The sequence below is a fragment of the Amphiprion ocellaris genome, chromosome 10 (assembly GCF_022539595.1).
Source record: "Amphiprion ocellaris isolate individual 3 ecotype Okinawa chromosome 10, ASM2253959v1, whole genome shotgun sequence".
Classification (NCBI taxonomy): Eukaryota; Metazoa; Chordata; class Actinopteri; family Pomacentridae; genus Amphiprion; species Amphiprion ocellaris.
The window spans coordinates 36907706-36927810 of NC_072775.1; the positions used below are offsets into that span (position 1 = coordinate 36907706).

Below are 20105 nucleotides of genomic sequence, written 5' to 3' on the forward strand. Positions count from 1 at the left end.
TAAATACATTTTTGTTTTCTTAAATTGTACTTTTCATTTCTTCTTGTCTTTCTAACACACGTTGGCCTGTGTTTTTATCTACTTTGTTTTTTTAACCTCTTCATTAAGACAGAAAAACACCAGTGTTGTTTTTATCTGCTAACTTTGGCTTTAATCTTTCATGTTCTCATGCAGTTTTTAAATGTTAGAACATGTTATAATAATGTTATATAGAAGCACCTTCAATCTCCTTTTGTGTCTTTTTAACTTCTAACTTGTTTTATTTATCTCAGAGCTGAATGATTTTGAGTTTTTCTAATTAATCAGATGATGATCGGCTGCTTCAGACGACAAACTGTTTCCTGCCGCACCGTACCATCAGGACATTAAACTGATTTATATAAACTATATAAACAGAAATTTTCAACAATATGAACCTTTGGTTGCATGTGAGAGACAAAAGAAGATAAAAGAACATGATAGGTTTTTATTATGGAGCAGAACATGATGAATAAGAGCAGCATTAACGGGGTTCTGGTGGACAGTCCGGCTGTGATTGGTCGGCTGTCAGGTCATGTGACTCCATATGTTGAACGGTTTCTCTGCTCTCCAGCACCAGATCACGTTTCAGTTCAGATAAACTCATTTCCTTTATTTGTACTTCAGAAATAAAAAGGTGTAAAAAGTGACAACTCTCCAGTTTGCTGCAGCAGAAGATTAAAAACTGGATGAAACATTTTATTTCTGTCCTTAGAAAGCTTTAAACCAGAGCCGCTACAATCAATCGATCAAACAGCTCTTCAATAATCAACAATTAAATGAATAACTTCAGAGATGGCAGCATCTTTCCTCTGGGACAGAAAACTGAAGATATCTGGACTAAACCAGACATTTGAGGAACGTTTGAGGAACCTCTGATCCACGCTTTAGACCAAACAGCTGACTGATGAATCCAGAGAATAAAAACACACGACAGCACAGATAGGTACAGACTGCGGTTCTGTCACATTACATTCTCTTCTGTCAGATCAATAACTGATCAGATAGATTAAACCTTCAGTTCAATAACTAATCAGATCAATAACTGATCAGATCAATAACCGATCAGCTCCATTAAATCTTCAGATCAATAACTGATCAGATCAATAACTGATCAGATCAATAACAGATCAGCTCCATTAAACCTTCAGCTCAATAACTGATCAGATCAATAACTGATCAGATAAATGATCAGCTCCATTAAATCTTCAGATCAATAACTGATCAGATCAATAACTGATCAGATCAATAACTGATCAGATCAATAACTGACCAGATCAATAACTGATCAGCTCCATTAAACCTTCAGATCAATAACCGATCAGCTCCATTAAACCTTCAGATCAATAACTGATCAGATCAATAACTGATCAGATAATCGATCAGCTCCATTAAATCTTCAAATCAATAACTGATCAGATCAATAACCGATCAGCTCCATTAAATCTTCAGATCAATAACTGATCAGATCTATAACTGATCAGATCAATAACTGATCAGATCAATAACTGATCAGATCAATAACTGATCAGATCTATAACTGATCAGATCAATAACCAATCAGCTCCATTAAATCTTCAGATCAATAACTGATCAGATCAATAACTGATCAGATCTATAACTGATCAGATCAATAACTGATCAGATGGATTGAATCTTCAGATCAATAACTGATCAGATCAATAACTGATCAGCTCCATTAAACCTTCAGATAAATAACTGATCAGATGGATTGAATCTTCAGATCAATAACTGATCAGATCAATAACTGATCAGCTCCATTAAACCTTCAGATCAATAACTGATCAGATGGGTTGGACCTTCATTGGTGGACCACTCTGAGGAGAACACGTGTTAGATGCTCTGGAGCAGTGCATGGAACATGAGATAAAGTCTGTTAGTGTTTGTGGTTCTTTGGGAGAGTTCCTGTAGAGTTCATCTGATGATGCTGAAGAAACTAAAACCTGACAGGTTCTGATGTGTGTCCTTCAGGAGTTTCTGTCCTCATGTAGTGAAAGAAACCCTCCAACCAGTAGGTGGAGCTGCTCCTCCAGACAGTCCAGCTCCAGCTCAGACCACCTGAAGAGGCGTCCTTCCTGTTGCACCTGTCTGTGGCCACGCCCCCTCCAGGTGGCGGGTCACTGGGAGGGTCGGTGCTCGGTGAAGCGTTTCAGGTGGTAGCGCAGCACGCCTTTGGTCTTGAAGGTTTTTCCGCAGCTGCAGGCGTGCGGCCGCTCCCCGGTGTGGTCCAGCTGGTGGACGCGCAGCAGCGAGCTGGTGAAGAAGAACTCTCCGCAGGTGATGCAGTAGTGGCTCTTCTCGCCAGTGTGTTTGGCCCTCTGGTGGCTCAGCAGCGAGCCCGATGTGATGAAGCTCTGGCCGCAGTCCTGGCAGCTGAACGGACGCTCGCCGGTGTGGATCCTTTCGTGCGCCCGCCACGAGTTGTGGTAGGAGAAAGACTTCTGGCAGTAGGAGCACTGGTACAGCTTCTCCTTGGTGTGGCTCAGCCGATGCATCTTCAGGTAGTGGGCGATGGTGAAGCTCTTGCCGCAGTCCTCGCAGCTGAATGGCTTCTCGCCCACGTGGAACAGCGTGATGTGGGACCTCAGGTGGGACGACTGCGTGAACCTTTTGCCGCAGGTGGTGCAGAGGAACGGCCGCTCACCGGTGTGGGTCACCATGTGGGACTTGAGGTGTGGAGACTGCGTGAACCTCTTGCCGCACTCGGGGCACTTGTAGGGCTTGAGGCCGGTGTGGGTCCGGTTGTGCAGCTTCAGGCCCTGCAGGCTGGAGAAGCACTTGCCGCACTCGGCACAGTGGTAGTCGCGCAGGTCATCGTGGGTGCGCTGGTGGCAGCGCAGGCCGCTCTGCAGCTTAAAGCCTTTCCCGCAGGTGGGACATTTGTGCGGCTTCTTGCTGGAGTGCGTGACCTGGTGCAGCTTCAGGCTCTGAGGGTTGGTGAAGGTCTTGTCGCACCTGTTGCACGGCAGCAACGTCTGGCTCTTGTGTGACTTGCGGTGAAAGTTGAAGCCCTGGTAGGACACAAACATCTTGTCGCAGACCGAGCAACGGTAGCACTTCTCCCCCTGGTGCTGCTGCAGGTGCTCCGTCAGCTCGTCCTGCTCGCAGAACCCGTCTCCACAGAACCAGCACTTGAAGGGTTTGGTACCGGAGTGCGTGCGGTGGTGGGTCTTCCAGTCCCTCTTCAGGGCGAAGGTTTTGTCGCAGTACGAGCAGCGGTACGGCTCCTGGCGGTCGTGGATCTGCTGGTGGACCACCAGGCTCATCAGGGTCGGGTAGGTCTTCCCGCATTGCCAGCACTCGTTGGGTTTCTGGCCTTGGTGGACCCTCAGGTGGGCCTCCAGGTGAGATTGCTTGTAGAAGCCCTTCTTACACTCGGGGCAGTACGCCATCTTCCTGCCGGTGTTGGTGGAAGGCTGCTGCAGTGGCGTAAACTCGCAGAGTTGAGGGTGTTGGCCTGCAGGGAAGCAGAGGTGAAGGTTAGGAAGACCGAGAGATGTTCTAACCAGGATCTGGCTGATCGTAGACGAGTTATTGAACCTCAGCCTGAACCCTTCATGTCCCTGAGATGAGATGTTCCACCTTTCAATTGTAGGAGCTTCAGCAGCTCTGGACATCTCTGGAAAAACGTCTTCCAGAGAAGTCCGGCTGTTTTGTCCTGAAGCTCCTACAATCACCACGACCTGGATGAGTTTAGCAGCAGCGGGCACCATGACAAAGACCTCAGAGAAGTTTAATGACCTCCAACCAGAGCTCCTGTATTCACATTGAGTTACAGTGTTCCTATAATCCAGTAGCTAATGTCTCCAACGGTCTGCATTAGAACAGAACTTAACTTTACTCCCGTCTTCTAACTATTCATTGGTCATTGATTGATAAGTATTGATTAGAAACCGATCAGACTTTCTGTACGTATTCTAACATTCATACTGTATAAAGAAGACAGTGTGGAGTTAAAGCTGCTGGTTCCAGATTAAAGAGACGTTCAGGAACCTGTTGGAGTCTTCAGGAGTCTGGACTGAAAAATGACTCCAGCTTCTCCAGATGTTTTCTCTCCTGGGGATCTTTGAGATCATCTCAGACTGAAGTCAAGGAAATAATCAGCAGATGAATAAATGATGGAAATAATAACCAGTGACTGGAAACCCTCCAAACCTGAACGTTATCTTTAAGAATCTACTAAATGACAACATTCATTCAGAAACTGTGAGAACAGACAGAATCCTGGGATTTCCAACTTTCTGATGGTACCTAAATGTATCATCTGTGACGAGTCGTTTAATCAGGAAAATTAAATCAGAAACAGTGCTATTTCCTCTAAATCAGAGGCAGCCAACACGGTGCTCGCAACGCATGTTCCAAAACCGACACTAGTCACCATGACATTCCTTCTAAAAAATTATAGTCGCTGTTCTTTTTGAATCAAAAAAACTTACATTAATGCAGATTTTAAATGAAAATATTTAATATATTTTGTTTAAAACAAAAATTTCTTCTGTGTAAATGAACCATGATGCTCATGTCAGAATACCAGGTCACTCTGCTGAAGCTAGATTTGGTTTTTACTCCAAAACATAGTGGAGAAGTGAAAGAATAAACACTATCTTCACAATGACTGGGAGGAAGAGCTCTTTTTTACGACAGTGAAAGATAAATGTGTGTCTCATTTGCAGGGTGACTATTGCGACGGCAAAGCGGCACAATGTGGAGAGACTCTACTTTAGCCCCCACAAAGCTTCCATGCTAACTACCCACCTGATAGCGCACTACGGACAGAAAAAGCCTGGGACTTCAAGGCAGCTTTGGGCAAACAACAGTCGATTTTCACGAGGCCAGCGATAAAATCACAAAAAGCACCTGAGGCTTCGTTTAGAGCTGCAGGTGTTTTGATAAAGAACAAGAAAGCCTTTTCAGACGGGGAGGTCTTGAATGTGTGTGTTGTTCTGATGTATTTTATCAGATCCAGCTGATGTTCTGCTGCGTGTTGTTCTGATGTATTTTATCAGATCCAGCTGATATTCTGCTGCGTGTTGTTCTGATGTATTTTATCAGATCCAGCTGATGTTCTACTGCGTGTTGTTCTGATGGGAGGCTGCTGAGGCTCTGAGTGTTTCTGAGAACAAACCCGAGTTAAACCTGGAGTTCTGCTCTGGATCTGTTCCACTGAACTCAGACTAACACACAGCAGTGGACGAGCTTCTATGTTGTGGGTTTTCTTGGTGAGACATTAATTAGTTTTGTGGCTCGTTATTAACCAGGCGGCCTGTGTTAAGTTGTGATTATCCTCAGTTAACCTGGATGTGTTTCCTGAACAATCACCAGGTGTTAAAGACTTGACAGGATGACAAAGATCTATGTGGATGAATCGGGATGTTTATCAGACTGATCAGTGGCATGATGAGTCAGACTGTGGTCTCTAATTTTATTTCTGGATTCCATCGTTTCCTCTCATTGTTCATAAAAATACGTGTTTTTATTTCTCCAGCACATTTCTTTTTACTGTCTGTAGGTAATATTTACATGGATATAGACTTTATTAAGCAGTGATGTCGACGTTTTTCGGCAGATTTTCTTTATCTAGTATCTTTATTTCACACACAGCCAGATCTGGTCAGGATGAATCTGCGACGAAACATCTGGAGACGGAAACTATCACCAGTTCACCTGATTAAACTGGAACAGGTCGGAATCGCCAGAGTTCTCCACATTTTAATACTTAAAAATATTTACTTGGAATGTTAAAGCAGTTTTGTTCACACTGAGATCATGAGCTCTCAGTGTGATGCATCTACTTCCTCTAAATAAGACAAACATGTCTTTGCTGTTTTCAAAGTACGTGGTGCAGAGTTTGGACAGAGAAGTGAAGTCAAGTCGCCACAAGTTCTGACTTTGATTTCCGGTTCTGCTTGCAGCTTCCAAATGGGAAAAGGCTTTTTTTGCTTAAACCTGAAAATTTGTAAAAACGCAGTGTTTCTTTCTTTCTCTACTTTTCCTTTTTCAAATTTCCTTTTTAAACGAAAAAACCAAACAATTGTTTTTTTCTGATTTTATTTTGAAACGGAAAAATGAATGAGCAAACCATACACGGATTCTCTTTACATATTATTATTATTATTATCATTGTCATTATTATTAAAAAGGTGATGATGTAAGAAGTTTGCTGTTGAGGAAGTTCGTATCAAACAAGCCACCCTTTGTTCTACTCAGTACCCTTGAAGTAGCTCTCAGGTCAGTAACTCCTGCTCTAAATCACTGTTCTACGTCTCACTGAAAGATCTAAAAAATACAAACATCTGCAGCAGATTCTGGAGAACCAGAACCAAAATGTTCCTCCTGGTTCTGGTTCTCCAGGACCGACTCAGCTGAGACCAAAACATTCAGAGTTTCAGGTTGAACTGCAGGCAGTGTTTCCTCAGAGAGACTAAAATAAATGCAGCAGAACCAGAGAACAGAGGAGCAGGTTGTTGGAGATCCATCCAGCATGGAGGAACATCTACAGATGATGAGCAGAGGAGAGAGGAAACATGGAGATAGAAAAACATCTACAGAAGGAGGAACCAGCTGGTTCCTCCTGAAGCTCCTACAGCTACGGGGACCTGGATGCTCTCTGGTTTCCATCGTTCTAACTAGGTCACTCTGACAGAAGACAGCTGAGGTTCTGGACTCGGTCCTGTTCAGCTGGTCTACTTGAACCTTCCATACTGCTTACCTAGAGACAGGAAGTCCCGCCCCTCCAGCCACGACCTACAGTCCGTCAGAGTGATGGACAGCTTCCTGAGGACCGGGTAAGACTGGATCTCCACGTCCCCGTCCGGCTCCACCTTCACCTGAACCGGATCGTCCTGAAACCACAAGATCCGTTCATCAGACACCAAACATCTGTCTGCAGCTGGTCGCCATGACAACCACCTGGATCAGAACATTCCAGACGGATGGTTCTGCTGCTTATTAGAACCTCCACCAAACTCTGTTCGGAACCAGACCAGGTGTTTCTTAGAACCTCCACCAAACTCCGTTCAGAACTAGACCGGGTTCAGAATCTGGTATTTTTCTGGCAGATTCGATCTGGTTCTACTCATACCGGTTCCCTCCGGTCCACAGGAACCGAACCTTTACCGGACCAGAGTTGGGTCTGGATGAGGCGGACAGAGCTAGTAGAGCCGGGTCTGGTTTCGCTGGTTTCTGACCGGAGTTTGGCGCAGAGCTAGCCCGGTTAGCTGCGGCCCGCTACCGGCTCCGTCCCCGGGAGGAGGCGGCCGGGTGTCGGGGTGCTTACCGGGGAGGCCGTGTGGGGTTCCATGGCTCCGGTTCCGCCGCTGGTTCGGCTCACTGCGGAGAACTTTACCGAGTCCGAGCCGCTCAGCAGGTGGCGCATGCGCAGCTGATGATTTCCGGTTAAAAGTTCAACCAGAAAAAAACAAAACAGCGCGAGACTGACCTGAGGACAGGTGAGGTCACATGATAGTCTTTACAGTTCAGGTTTTACACACTGATAATCCATTCATAGTTTAATGTAATATTACCTAAAATGTCATTTTCAGATATTCATTTAAATCCCTTCAACCAGAACTGACTTTCACTCTTTAGATCAGTTTTTGTCACTTTTCACTGTTAGAACTGACTCATAATGGTCTGAATTACCTGATTTATCCCATACTTGCATTAATATCACTTATTTGACTGTTTATTTACTATTTCATTCTCACTTCTCATTGTAAATATTATTACTACTATTTTATTACTACTACATTTATTGCTACATAAGCTGCTGTAACTGTGAATTTCCCCTGGCATGGGGAGAAATAAAGGATTCATCTTATTTTCTTAATCTTAGAATTTTAGTTTCTTTAATCTCAGTGTAGTTTTTAGTTTTGTTCATGAACGTTAAAGCCTTCACATTTCATTGAAAACCCCGATTCTGTTCATTTTAAACTCGACACAAAACCTCAGAAACCTCAGTTCTTTATTAAATAAATGAATCTGTGAAGAGCACTAAACATAAAATCAGAAATCTAAGAAGAGGATTTAACCCTGTGGACTCCAGCTGCAGCTCCGTGGAACCAGAATGAAGGAGGAGAGAACTTCTGTCAGTCAGAATGATGGAAACCAGAACATGAAGGTTGAATTTATTTATTTAAACTCTGAGCTCATGTTGTCTCCTCATTCTTCTGTGGAGGTACTTAGTCATCCAGGTCTTAGTGATGGTAGGAGCTCCAGGAGAAACCAGCAGGAGGTTCTGGAAGACATTTCTAGAAACCATCTCCTCATCCGGTAGATGTTTTTCTGTCTCCATGTTTCCTCTCAGGTGACTCCAACCACAGATGAAGCAGCTGTTTACCTGCAGACAAGCAAACAAACAGGATTATTTATTCTTCCTGCTGACAATCTGGCCTCCTTCAGTGTACAACAGTCAGCTGATGGGGTCATGTAACCCTCTGCCAGCTGTTCTGGGATCAGCTGACGCTCCGGTCGATGTTTGTCACGGCGCCGTGCTCTCAGAACAAACTGCCCGGCGACAGCGCTACAATTCGGCCTTTTGTTTACATCATATCCCACTCTGTGACATCAATTCAGGCTTGGTCAGACACTCACCACCATGACATCACAGCTTCATCACAGAGTCAATCAGAGAGCAGAGCAGTCAGCAGGTGGAGATTCTGTCCAATCGGAGAGCAGTCAGCTGGTGGAGATTCTGTCCAGTCAGAGAGCAGAACAGTCAGTTGGTGGACTGGTTCTGACCCGTGGTTCCTGTGTTCTGCCTGAATCAGAAACCGCTTCAGTCCGGTTTTGTCACGGCCCCTCCTCTGTGAACAGACTGCTGTGGGCGGAGCTTCAGTCGGCCTTTTATTTCATCACTTCCAGGCAGAGCGACAGGTGTTCACACACAGGACACCTGGACCCCCAGGGCCTGAACCGGGTCAGTGGGTCTGACAGACCGCCACAGGTACTGTGATCTGATTCAAGGTTGTACTGGTAGGTTCTGTGTTAGGGTTCCGATCTGGTTCCAGACATAGACCAGAGGCTAACTATGAGGCCAGGTTAGTGAGTCAGCAGGTATGTAGAAAGAGTCTGTCTTTAAACCAGCTGGATCTCCATGGTAACTGATGCTAAGGAACTAGATCTCGATCGTAACTGATGCTGAGGAGCTAGATCTCCATGGTAACTGATGCTGTGGAGATAGATCTCCATGGTAACTGACGCTGTGGAGATAGATCTCCATGGTAACTGACGCTGAGGAGCTAGATCTCCATGGTAACTGATGCTGAGGAGCTAGATCTCCATGGTAACTGACGCTGTGGAGATAGATCTCCATGGTAACTGACGCTGAGGAGCTAGATCTCCATGGTAACTGATGCTGAGGAGATAGATCTCCATGGTAACTGATGCTAAGGAACTAGATCTTGATGGTAACTGATGCTGAGGAGCTAGATCTCCATGGTAACTGATGCTGAGGAGCTAGATCTCCATGGTAACTGACGCTGACGAGATAGATCTCCATGGTAACTGACGCTGTGGAGATAGATCTCCATGGTAACTGACGCTGTGGAGACAGATCTCCATGGTAACTGACGCTGAGGAGCTAGATCTCCATGGTAACTGATGCTGAGGGGCTAGATCTCCATGGTAACTGATGCTGTGGAGATAGATCTCCATGGTAACTGACGCTGTGGAGATAGATCTCCATGGTAACTGACGCTGTGGAGATAGATCTCCATGGTAACTAATGCTGTGGAGATAGATCTCCATGGTAACTGACGCTGAGGAGATATATCTCCATGGTAACTGACGCTGAGGAGCTAGATCTCCATGGTAACTGATGCTGAGGGGCTAGATCTCCATGGTAACTGATGCTGTGGAGATAGATCTCCATGGTAACTAATGCTGTGGAGATAGATCTGCATGGTAACTGACGCTGAGGAGATATATCTCCATGGTAACTGATGCTGAGGAGCTAGATCTCCATGGTAACTGATGCTAAGGAACTAGATCTTGATGGTAACTGATGCTGAGGAGCTAGATCTCCATGGTAACTGAAACTGAGGAGCTAGATCTCCATGGTAACTGATGCTGTGGCACTAGATCTCCATGGTAACTGACCCTGAGGAGCTAGATCTGATTAGAACATTGATTATCTATTGGTATTTATGACAGAATATTCAATCAGTAATATTAATTCTCTTTTGTCTCTTTGATTGGTGACCAGGTACAGGTAGAAACTCCTCCTGATGTCTGACTGGAGTTTAGTCTGGACCTACTGGACCTGCTCCGTCCTGAAGTCTCTACAGCAGCTTGTTTGAAAACTTCACTTGTACTTACCTGCGGTCACGTGGTCAGACTCCAGCGTTCTGCTGCTCGGGTTCACTGCGGTGACCCTCCGCTGGTCCTGGATGTAGCTGTTAGCATGTTAGCATGCTAGCTCCGGGGGGCCGTTGTTAGCATGCTAGTTCCGGGGGGCCGCTGTTAGCATGCTAGCTCCGGGGGGCCGCTGTTAGCAATGCTAGCTCCGGGGGGCCGCTGTTAGCAATGCTAGCTCCGGGGGGCCGCTGTTAGCAATGCTAGCTCCGGAGGGGGCACTGTTCGCGCCAGAGGCCGCTGTTAGCATGTTGGCTACGAGGGGCCGCTGTCAGCGTGTTAGCCCCCAGGTTCGCTGTTAGCATGTTGGCTCCAGGGGGGCTGCTGTTAGTGTGCTGGCTCCGGGGGCCGCTGTTAGCGTGTTAGCTCGGGGGGGCCGCTGTTAGCATGTTGGCTCCGGGGGGCCGCTGTTAGCATGTTGGCTCCGGGGCGGCCGCTGTTAGCATGTTGGCTCCGGGGCGGCCGCTGCGGCTCCTTTCCTGGTCATCGGTGCATCAGGATCCGTCAGTTAATAAATTCATCTGAAGAATCAGGAGTTTAATCAGCGACCTGCTGCCTTCTGTCGGTTCATCCTGAAACCAGCGGCTGCCGCTATCATGTCTTATACAGTGATCAACCAATCAGCTGCTGCTTCTTCTTCGGCTAGCCAATCAGCTGCTCTTCTTTTCTTCTTCTGATGGGTCTTCTGGACACAATCAGCGCCACCTTCAGTCCATTGTAACATTTAATTCGACTTCTCTGGGGTTAATATTCTCATTCAGCCTCTTTACAGACACTCAGACTGAACCTTTGGAGCAGAAACAGAAAACACTTTTTAATTAAACATGTTAGACAACATTTTGAAGAAGAAGGAACAAGAAACTAAACATTAACATTTCAACATCCATCATCTCTAAACCACTTTATCCTCTCTAGAGTATCCGGGGGCGGAGTCTATCCCAGCTGACTGCAGGTGATGGTTCACCTGGACAGGTAACAGTTTATCACAGGTTCACCTGGACAGGTAACAGCCTATCAACCTACAGACAGTTTGGCACCACCAGGTAACCTCAGCAGGTCTTTGGACTGTGGGAGGAAGCTGGAGAACCCAGCAGGAAGAACATGGAGACGCTACACAGAAAGACCATTATTTAGTAAAAATAAATAATTTCCCTTTGTTGTGTCCCCGTGGCTGCAATGCAGTGACTGGCAGAGTAGTGAAAACATGTCGGGGGCAGCAGGTAGCTGATCACCTGTTAGACAACAGAACCAGGCTAGTGAGGTAGTGGTGACAGCCATGGATAAATATTTGAAAAGGGAAAATATAAACTCCACCATGGGCTCTGGACACATGTCTGACCCAGATGAAGGCCTTAGAATGAGTGGTGTTCAATAAAAGAAAGAAAAATGGTGAGCTTGAGGCAATACAGCAAAGTTATCCTTCATTTGGATTCAGCGGGACGCTTGGTGTGGGGACAAGCTGTCCAACAGTGCCATGGTCCCAACAAGTTCAAACACCAAACCAAATGCTCAACACTCCAAAACAAGAACCTGGACAGTTTAGTTTGTCTGCGTGAGCACACTGAAGGACAGGCCATGTGAGTTAGAAAAACCACAAAGCTGAGTGAGAGCTCTGAAAGCTAGCTGCCAGGCAGATTAAAACAGCCCCACACTGTAGCAGACACATGAATTCTACCTGCCTGCATCTTAAACCAGGTGCTCGGCCCCAACACAGCCAAAGAGTTAACTCTAGTCCCTCTCAGATAACAGTTATATTAACAGTTATTATATTAATATAATCATATAACTAACAGTTATTATGACTACAGTTATTATATCATAAATACGACTAACCATTATTACATCCAAATTAAATCCAAACAAGGACAGAGTTTACAGTGAATGATGTCATCACTGCCTCCTCCGTGGGACCTGTCAATCATTCCACATCAGACTGTCATTCACATAGACCCGCCCCATGATGTCACTAAAACTTTGACTCTTTATATGAATTTAATATTGAATTATTTTCAGATTGACCAGCTGATCTCAGTTACAGCAGCAATATACAGTAAAGATAAATAATTAAAATAACAATAATATATACAATATATACAAGAATGAAGGATGAGAAATGGATAAATAGAGTATTACTAACTATAAATAGATGACATCAGCAAAAAGTGGCTTGTGGAATAAATATGAAAGTGCAGAAAATGCCAGCAGTGCAAGGAATTGTGCAGATTTAACCAAGGTTTAGGATGATATGATGCAAGTCCAGTTTATGTTAACATCAGCCAGTCATGCTGATGTTGTAAAGTCTTCTAGCAGATGGAATGAAGGACCTGTGATAGCGTTCCTTCTTGCAGGGTGGATGTCTCAGTCTGCTGCTGAAGGAGCTGCTTAAAGACCCCACAGTGTCATGCAGTGGGTGAGAGGGATTGTCCATGATGGATGTGAGCTTTGCCAACATCCTCCTCTCACCCACCTCCTCTATGGAGTCCAGGGAACAGTCCAGGACAGAACCTCCTCCTGATCTTCTGTTTAGTCTCTTTCTGTCCCTTTCAGTGCTCCCTGCTCCCCAGCAGACCACTGCATAGAAGATAGCAGACGCTACCACAGAGTTGTAGAATGTCCTGAGCAGAGTCCTGCACACTCCAAAGGACCTCAGTCTCCTCAGCAGGTGGAGACCACTTTGGTCCTTCTTGTACAGAACCTCTGTATTGTGTGTCCAGTCCAGTTTATTGTTGAGGTGAACACCCAGGTATTTGTATGTGTCCACCATGTCAATGTCCAAACCCTGGATGTTCACCGGTGCAGTCTGGGGTGTCCTCCTCCTGCGGAAGTCCACGATCATCTCCTTCGTCTTACTGGCGTTGAGCTGCAGATGGTTTCGCTCACACCAGTCAACAAAGTCAGAGATGACCATCCTGTACTCCCGCTCGTCCCCCTCAGATACCCGACAATGGCTGTATCATCGGAGAACTTCTGGAGGTGACAGCTCCCAGAGTTGTAGTGGAAGTCCGATGTGTACAGGGTGAAGAGAAAGGAGGACAGACTGTCCCCTGTGGACCCCCATGCTGCTGACTACCACATCAGACACACAGTCCTGAAGCCTCACGTACTGTGGTCTGTTGGTGAGGTAGTCGATGGTCCAAGCAGCCAGGTGACAGTCTACTCCTGCTCCTTCAAGCTTCACCCTGAGCAGAGAAGGCTGGATGGTGTTGAAAGCACTGGAGAAGTCAAAGAACATGACCCTCACAGTGCTGCTGGGGTTCTCCAGGTGAGTCAGTGATCTGTGCAGCAGGTAGACCACTGCATCATCCACTCCAATGTTCGGTTGGTAGGCGAACTGCAGTGGATCCAGATACTGGCTCACCTGGGGACGGAGGTTCTTGAGGACGATCCTCTCCATGGTCTTCATCAGGTGAGAAGTGAGGGCCACAGGTCTGAAGTGGTTAGGCTCCCTGGGGTTCCTGGTCTTAGAGACAGGAACCAGGCAGGAAGTCTTCCATAACAGAGGAACCCTCTCCAGACTCAGGCTCAGGTTAAAGATGTGCAGCAGCACCTGACAGAGCTGGTCTGCACAGTCTCTAAGGAGTCTGGAGCTGATTCCATCAGGACCTGCAGCTTTCCTGGTCTTGATCTTTTTAAGTTCACTTCTCACCTGATCAGCTGTTATGGAGAGGCAGGGGGAAGGTGGCAGGGGGAGGGGTGATGGTGGTGGTGGGGGGTGAGACAAGGAGGGGTGATGGGGCTGTATGTGGAGTCCGGAGGTGGTAGAAGACGGGGATGGGAGGAGGGGTGCTGTTGGTGGTGTTGGTGGTAGAGAGCTGAGGTGTGAAGAAGGAGCTGGCTGGTCGGTGCTTTGATGAGAGGGGGGAGGAGTGGGAGCAGAGTCAAATCTGTTAAAGAACAGATTCAGCTCATTGGTCCACTCCTGGTCTCCTGCTGCAGCTCCCCTCTCATGGCCTCTGCTGTAACCAGAGATGGAGCTCAGGTCTCTCCAGACCTCCCTTGTGTTATTGTCCTGCAGGTGAGATTCCATCTTGGTCCTGTAGCTGGCCTTGTCCGCCTTGATCTTCTTCTTTATCTCTTTCTTCACCCTCCTCAGCTCCTCTTTGTCCCCAGATCCAAAGACCCTCCTCTTCTCCTTCAGCAGGGCCTTCAGTTCCAGGGACACCCAGGGTTTGTTGTTAGAGAAACACCGTACTTTCCTGGTCGGTACGATGTTCTCTGCACAGAATTTAATGTAGTCCATAACAGTGTCTGTCAGTGAGTCAATGTCCTCCCCGTGTGGACCACACAGCACATCCCAGTCTGTGGTCTCAAAGCAGTCCTGCAGCGCCTCAGTGGCCTCGTCAGACCACTTCTTCACATACCTGGTGGTGGGGGGTTGTTTCTTCACCATAGGTATGTAAATGGGCTGCAGTCTCACCAGGTTGTGATCTGATTGGCCCAGCGGGGGGAGGGGGGAGGAGCTGTATGCATCCTTGATGTTTGCATACAGCAGATCCAGGGTTTTATTGTCTCTGGTATGGCAGGTCACGTACTGGGTGAACGTGGGGAGAGTGGCAGAGAGCGATGCATGATTAAAGTCTCCTGAGATGATGATAAGAGACTGAGGGTGAGATGTTTGCAGCTGGGACACTACACTGTGGATGAGTTCACAGGCTGCAGCCGCATCAGCCGAGGGAGGGATGTACACAGTAATGGCTATTACATGTGAATACTCCCGGGGCAGATAGAACGGACGCAGACTGACCGCCAGTAATTCTACATCCTTAGTGCAGAGCTGCTCTTTAACACTAATGTGTCCAGCATTACACCATCTCTCATTCACATACATCACGACGCTCCAACCCTTTCTCTTACCACTCTCCCTCACGCTCCGGTCCGCTCTGACCAGATGGAATCCGTCCAGAGTTAAAAGTGAGTCCGGAGTGAGTTCGTTCAGCCATGACTCCATGAACATCATGAGGCTGGTGTGGTCTGACATGGTCTAATGTGGCCTGATCTGGTCTGATGTGGTCTAATGTGGCCTGATGTGGTCTGATGTGGTCTGACCCATCTGTGTTTCAGCTGCTGAACATGTTTGGGTTCATCCTGGAGCGTCCTCTGATCCAGGACCAGCTGTGTCCTCAGCTGAGCCGACTGGTCCAGATGGTTCTGATGCATCTGGATCAGACTGAGTTGCTGTTCCACAGTGCTGAATGCTTTAATGTCTGAATGCTGCTGTGCAGCACCACTCATATGCATCCAGTGAAAGCATTTCTGAATTGTTCCAGGCAGTGTTTCCAGATTCAGAAATAGTAAAATGTATGGACAGTTTTCAAATGATCATCATCTTTTACAAAAAACAAGCCCATGTAATTTTTCTTGAGTTCACGGTCATGGCATTAAAATTTTTACAGTATAGCATTAAAATGGCTTTAAAAAGCATTAAATTTGGCTGGCTGATTTCTGCAGAAACCCTGAACTAAACACGACCAGTCAACCAAAACGTGACATGAAACACCAAAAACGAGACAAATTCCACTGACTCACATCTACAATAACCAGAATCAGATTAAACAAGCAAAGAAGACACAATACCAGAAAAATGACACAAAATGACTGAAATGAGCCAAAAAATCCAGTTCTCCTGCAGAAGCTCTGCAAGACCACAGAACATCTGGACTGGATGGTGGATCTCCAATGATCTACTCAAGAGCTCTGCAGGATGAACTGGTCAAGAAACTCTCCAGGTAACCAAGCCCGAAAGACCTCCTCCTACCTGACACCTCCACAGGTGTCCATCAACGGGTATCCAGGTTGCCATAGTGACAGGCACTGATGACCACCTCCAGCAGCTGGACATGTTCCTCTCAGAAGAACCAAGAAACTCCTCTGGAGGTTGGAGTTTAAGAGTCCGCAGGAGCCTCTTGTGGACATCCACTCACCTTTAGATTTACCAGGTAAACACACATATACCTCTGTATGTGTGTGTGTGTGTGTGTGTGTGTGTGTGTGTGTGTGTGTGTGTGTGTGTGTTTCCAGGTGTGCAGCAGCAGACAGACGAGGTGTTGACATTCTACTCCACGGTGACAGAGGCCAGAGCCAACATGGACGCCATGACATACATCATACAGGAGAGTGTGAAACACCTCCTACAGGTGACAGTCTGTCTGGACTTTATCAGGAAGCCATCTGGACTCAGGTGTGTCTATGCAGGGGTGGGCGGAGCTTCAGCTGCTTCAGTGCTCAGGTGACTCACTGTTGGAGCTACACAGCAGGCCTGCAAATGCATCACAGAGGAGGGCCTGGAGCTGCTCAGGTTAACACAGGTAACACTGAGCACACTTCTGAGAGGCGGGGAGGAGGGACAGGTGTTCATGTGGCTCTACTACCTGTCCTCAGGTGAACAGGAGTCTGTACGGAGCTGATGACTCCTCTGAGTCCTGGATCAGATATCTGAACCACGTCGATGACAAAGTCCAGGATGGACTCCTGCAGCTGCTGCTCAGAGCGCTGCACCTGCTGTCCGACAACACTTCCCCACAGGTACACACACCTGTACACAACACCTGCAACCACAGCTATACACACCTGTACACAACACCTGGAACATGTGGTGCTTCAGCCAGGCGAACACCAATTCTGCTTTTACTGTAGAACGACACTGATGAGCAACAACAGATCTATGTGTGTTTCTGTGTGTCTCTGTGTATGTATCTCTGTGTCTGTGTGTGTGTCTCTCTGTGTGTCTCTGTGTGTGTAGGGCTGTGGTGTGCTGTTGTCGGTCCATCTGCTGCTGCAGGATGCTGGTTGTGTGTTTGAGCCATCAGTGGGCGGCGGCCTGTCAGATCAGCTGACGTCCATCATCAGTGACATTTACTCAGCAGCCAGTCTGCCTCACAGGATCTCTGTGAGTCGCCACAGCAACTACCAGGTGACTCTGACATCACACTGACATCACACTCAGGCTGTAAGAACCTGCTTCTACCTGTGTTCTCACTGTGCTTCTCACCTGTCAGGTGTCTCTGCAGCAGCATCCAGAGCTGTGTGCGCTGGAGCAGCAGGTGATGTGTTACCTGCAGCAGGTGAAGGAGGAGGCGGAGCTTCTAAGAGCGGGGCTGGACAGGTACTCTCACCTGTGGCAGAGCGACAGCAAGTCGGTGCTGGAGGAGTTCCTGACCTACGGCAGACAGCTGGGACCTGAGGAGCTGGAGGCAGACGAGACCCCACCCACCCTGCAGGACTTCCAGAGAGAGGTGAGACACACCTGTTCATACAGGTGTGTTCATACAGGAACACCTGGAGCGCCTCTGTTTCACTTCACCCTGCTGTGGTCTCAGGTAAGTCTATGATTCCGTTGCAGATCGAGTCACTGGACAGAGTCAGTGCAGAGGTGACTCACCTGGATGAGGTCATGGTTGTGCGGAGCTGGCTGCAGGTGGACCTGCGGCCAATCAGAGATTCCTTGCTGTCCATCATTCACCACCGGAAACACCTGTACACAGACTACCTGCTGGAGTCAGTCAGGGACAGGTGAGTTACCTGGTGAAGGTTCTCAGCAGAACCATCTGACAGAACCAGCATGTTCATAACATGTATGTTACACATATGTGACATGCATGTTACATGTATGTTACACATAGGTTGCACATGTTACATGTATGTTACATGTATGTTACACATGTTACATGTATGTTACACATGTTATACGTATGTTACATGTATGTTACACATGTTACACGTATGTTACATGTATTTGTTCAGTCAGCAGCAGGCGACTCGGCCAGGAGACAATGAAGATGAAGATGATGAAGAGTCGTACTCTTCGTCTGGCTTCCCTCTGACAGAAATTGTCCTGCTGCTGGAAGCTGCTGCTGTCCAGCTGCCTGAACACCTGGCTGCACAGGTACTGACATCACTCTGACATCACAAATGTCATGCTCTTGTTTTCATAAAATCAGCGAATTAATTGGTTACCTGGAACAGAACCTGCCGTTAACATGGTGAATAACCTCCACTAACATGCACTGATCCTGGACCAGGTGCATTGATCCTATTGATCCTGGACCAGGTGCATTGATCCTATTGATCCTGGACCAGGTGTATTGATCCTATTGATCCTGGACCAGGTGCATTGATCCTATTGATCCTGAACCAGGTGCATTGATCCTATTGATCCTGGACCAGGTGTATTGATCCTATTGATCCTGGACCAGGTGCATTGATCCTATTGATCCTGGACCAGGTGTATTGATCCTATTGATCCTGGACCAGGTGTATTGATCCTATTGATCCTGGACCAGGTGTATTGATCCTATTGATCCTGGACCAGGTGCATTGATCCTATTGATCCTGGACCAGGTGTATTGATCCTATTGATCCTGGACCAGGTGTATTGATCCTATTGATCCTGGACCAGGTGCATTGATCCCATTGATCCTGGACCAGGTGCATTGATCCTATTGATCCTGAACCAGGTGCATTGATCCTGGACCAGGTGCATTGATCCTATTGATCCTGGACCAGGTGTATTGATCCTATTGATCCTGGACCAGGTGTATTGATCCTATTGATCCTGGACCAGGTGTATTGATCCTATTGATCCTGGACCAGGTGCATTGATCCTATTGATCCTGGACCAGGTGCATTGATCCTATTGATCCTGGACCAGGTGTATTGATCCTATTGATCCTGGACCAGGTGTATTGATCCTATTGATCCTGGACCAGGTGTATTGATCCTATTGATCCTGGACCAGGTGCATTGATCCTATTGATCCTGGACCAGGTGTATTGATCCTATTGATCCTGGACCAGGTGCATTGATCCCATTGATCCTGGACCAGGTGCATTGATCCTATTGATCCTGAACCAGGTGCATTGATCCTGGACCAGGTGCATTGATCCTATTGATCCTGGACCAGGTGCATTGATCAGCTGTCGGGTGTGTTTCAGTGCTGATGGAGGAGACAGATGCTCGGACGACTGAAGACTGAAGTCCTTTAATCAGATAAACTCAACTTGAATGATCTCAGTGTTCAGCTCGGGACCTAATTATTGATCAGTTAGTTTGTCTATTTATTATGTCCAACTATTGATTACTGAATTTGAGTATTTATTCAATAAAAACTGTTAATTCTGTGATTTCAGCTTCTTCAGTATGAATATTTTCTGGTTTCTTTCATCTCTGACAGTAAACTGAGTATTTTTGGACAAAACAAGATATTTGAGGAATGTGATCCACATTTTGTACCATTTCCTGATATTCTACAGACCAAACTGATCGATTCGTCCAGAAAACACTCCACAGGTGACCATTAGCTGTTTAAAAAGATAATGTACAACAGTTTCCCTGTCAAACATCCAGAGTCTGAGGAGACCTTTGGGAATAATGTGATTGTGTTTGTCCTCCTGCCCTCTGTGAGGCGCAACAGGAAGCTCTGCTCCAGGACCAGCAGGTTCAGTCTGGACTTCCAGTAGAGCTCTCATAGCATTTATTCTGTTTAAAGCTCATGATCGCCTTCATATTCTTCTTCCTGTTCATACTGAATGTACTGCACACACCACTGCATCTCCTGAAGTTACAATATGGTTCAAAAAGTTCAGTATTTATAATCAGCCATTGCTCAAAGTAAAAAGGTATATAGTCCAGACTCCTTACATACACTGAAATATGTTAATATTTGATAACAGCTGACAGCTCATAAACCCCCCAAATCTCTCACAATGTTAGAATAT

The 20105-nt window shown here is 46.7% G+C and overlaps 1 protein-coding gene across 1 annotated transcript; it reads right to left on the bottom strand.

Annotated features, from left to right (window-relative positions):
• Window positions 1-447: 447 nt before the first annotated feature.
• LOC129349904 (oocyte zinc finger protein XlCOF6-like) lies at window positions 448-7469 on the bottom strand. Its single transcript, XM_055014749.1, has 3 exons — window positions 7316-7469; window positions 6749-6881; window positions 448-3496 (listed from the first exon to the last, which is right to left on the bottom strand). The coding sequence occupies exons 1-3, from the start codon at window positions 7412-7414 to the stop codon at window positions 2157-2159; spliced, it is 1572 nt and encodes a 523-aa protein (XP_054870724.1). The 5' UTR covers window positions 7415-7469; the 3' UTR covers window positions 448-2156.
• Window positions 7470-20105: the final 12636 nt, after the last annotated feature.

Coding starts and splice junctions, on each gene's coding strand:
- LOC129349904 (XM_055014749.1), bottom strand. CDS start 7,414: ATGCGCCACCTGCTGAGCGGCTCGGACTCGGTAAAGTTCTCCGCAGTG. Junction 6,882..7,315: donor AACCCCACACGGCCTCCCCG/GTAAGCACCCCG, acceptor TTGTGGTTTCAG/GACGATCCGGTTCAGGTGAA. Junction 3,497..6,748: donor GCGGGACTTCCTGTCTCTAG/GTAAGCAGTATG, acceptor GCTTCCCTGCAG/GCCAACACCCTCAACTCTGC.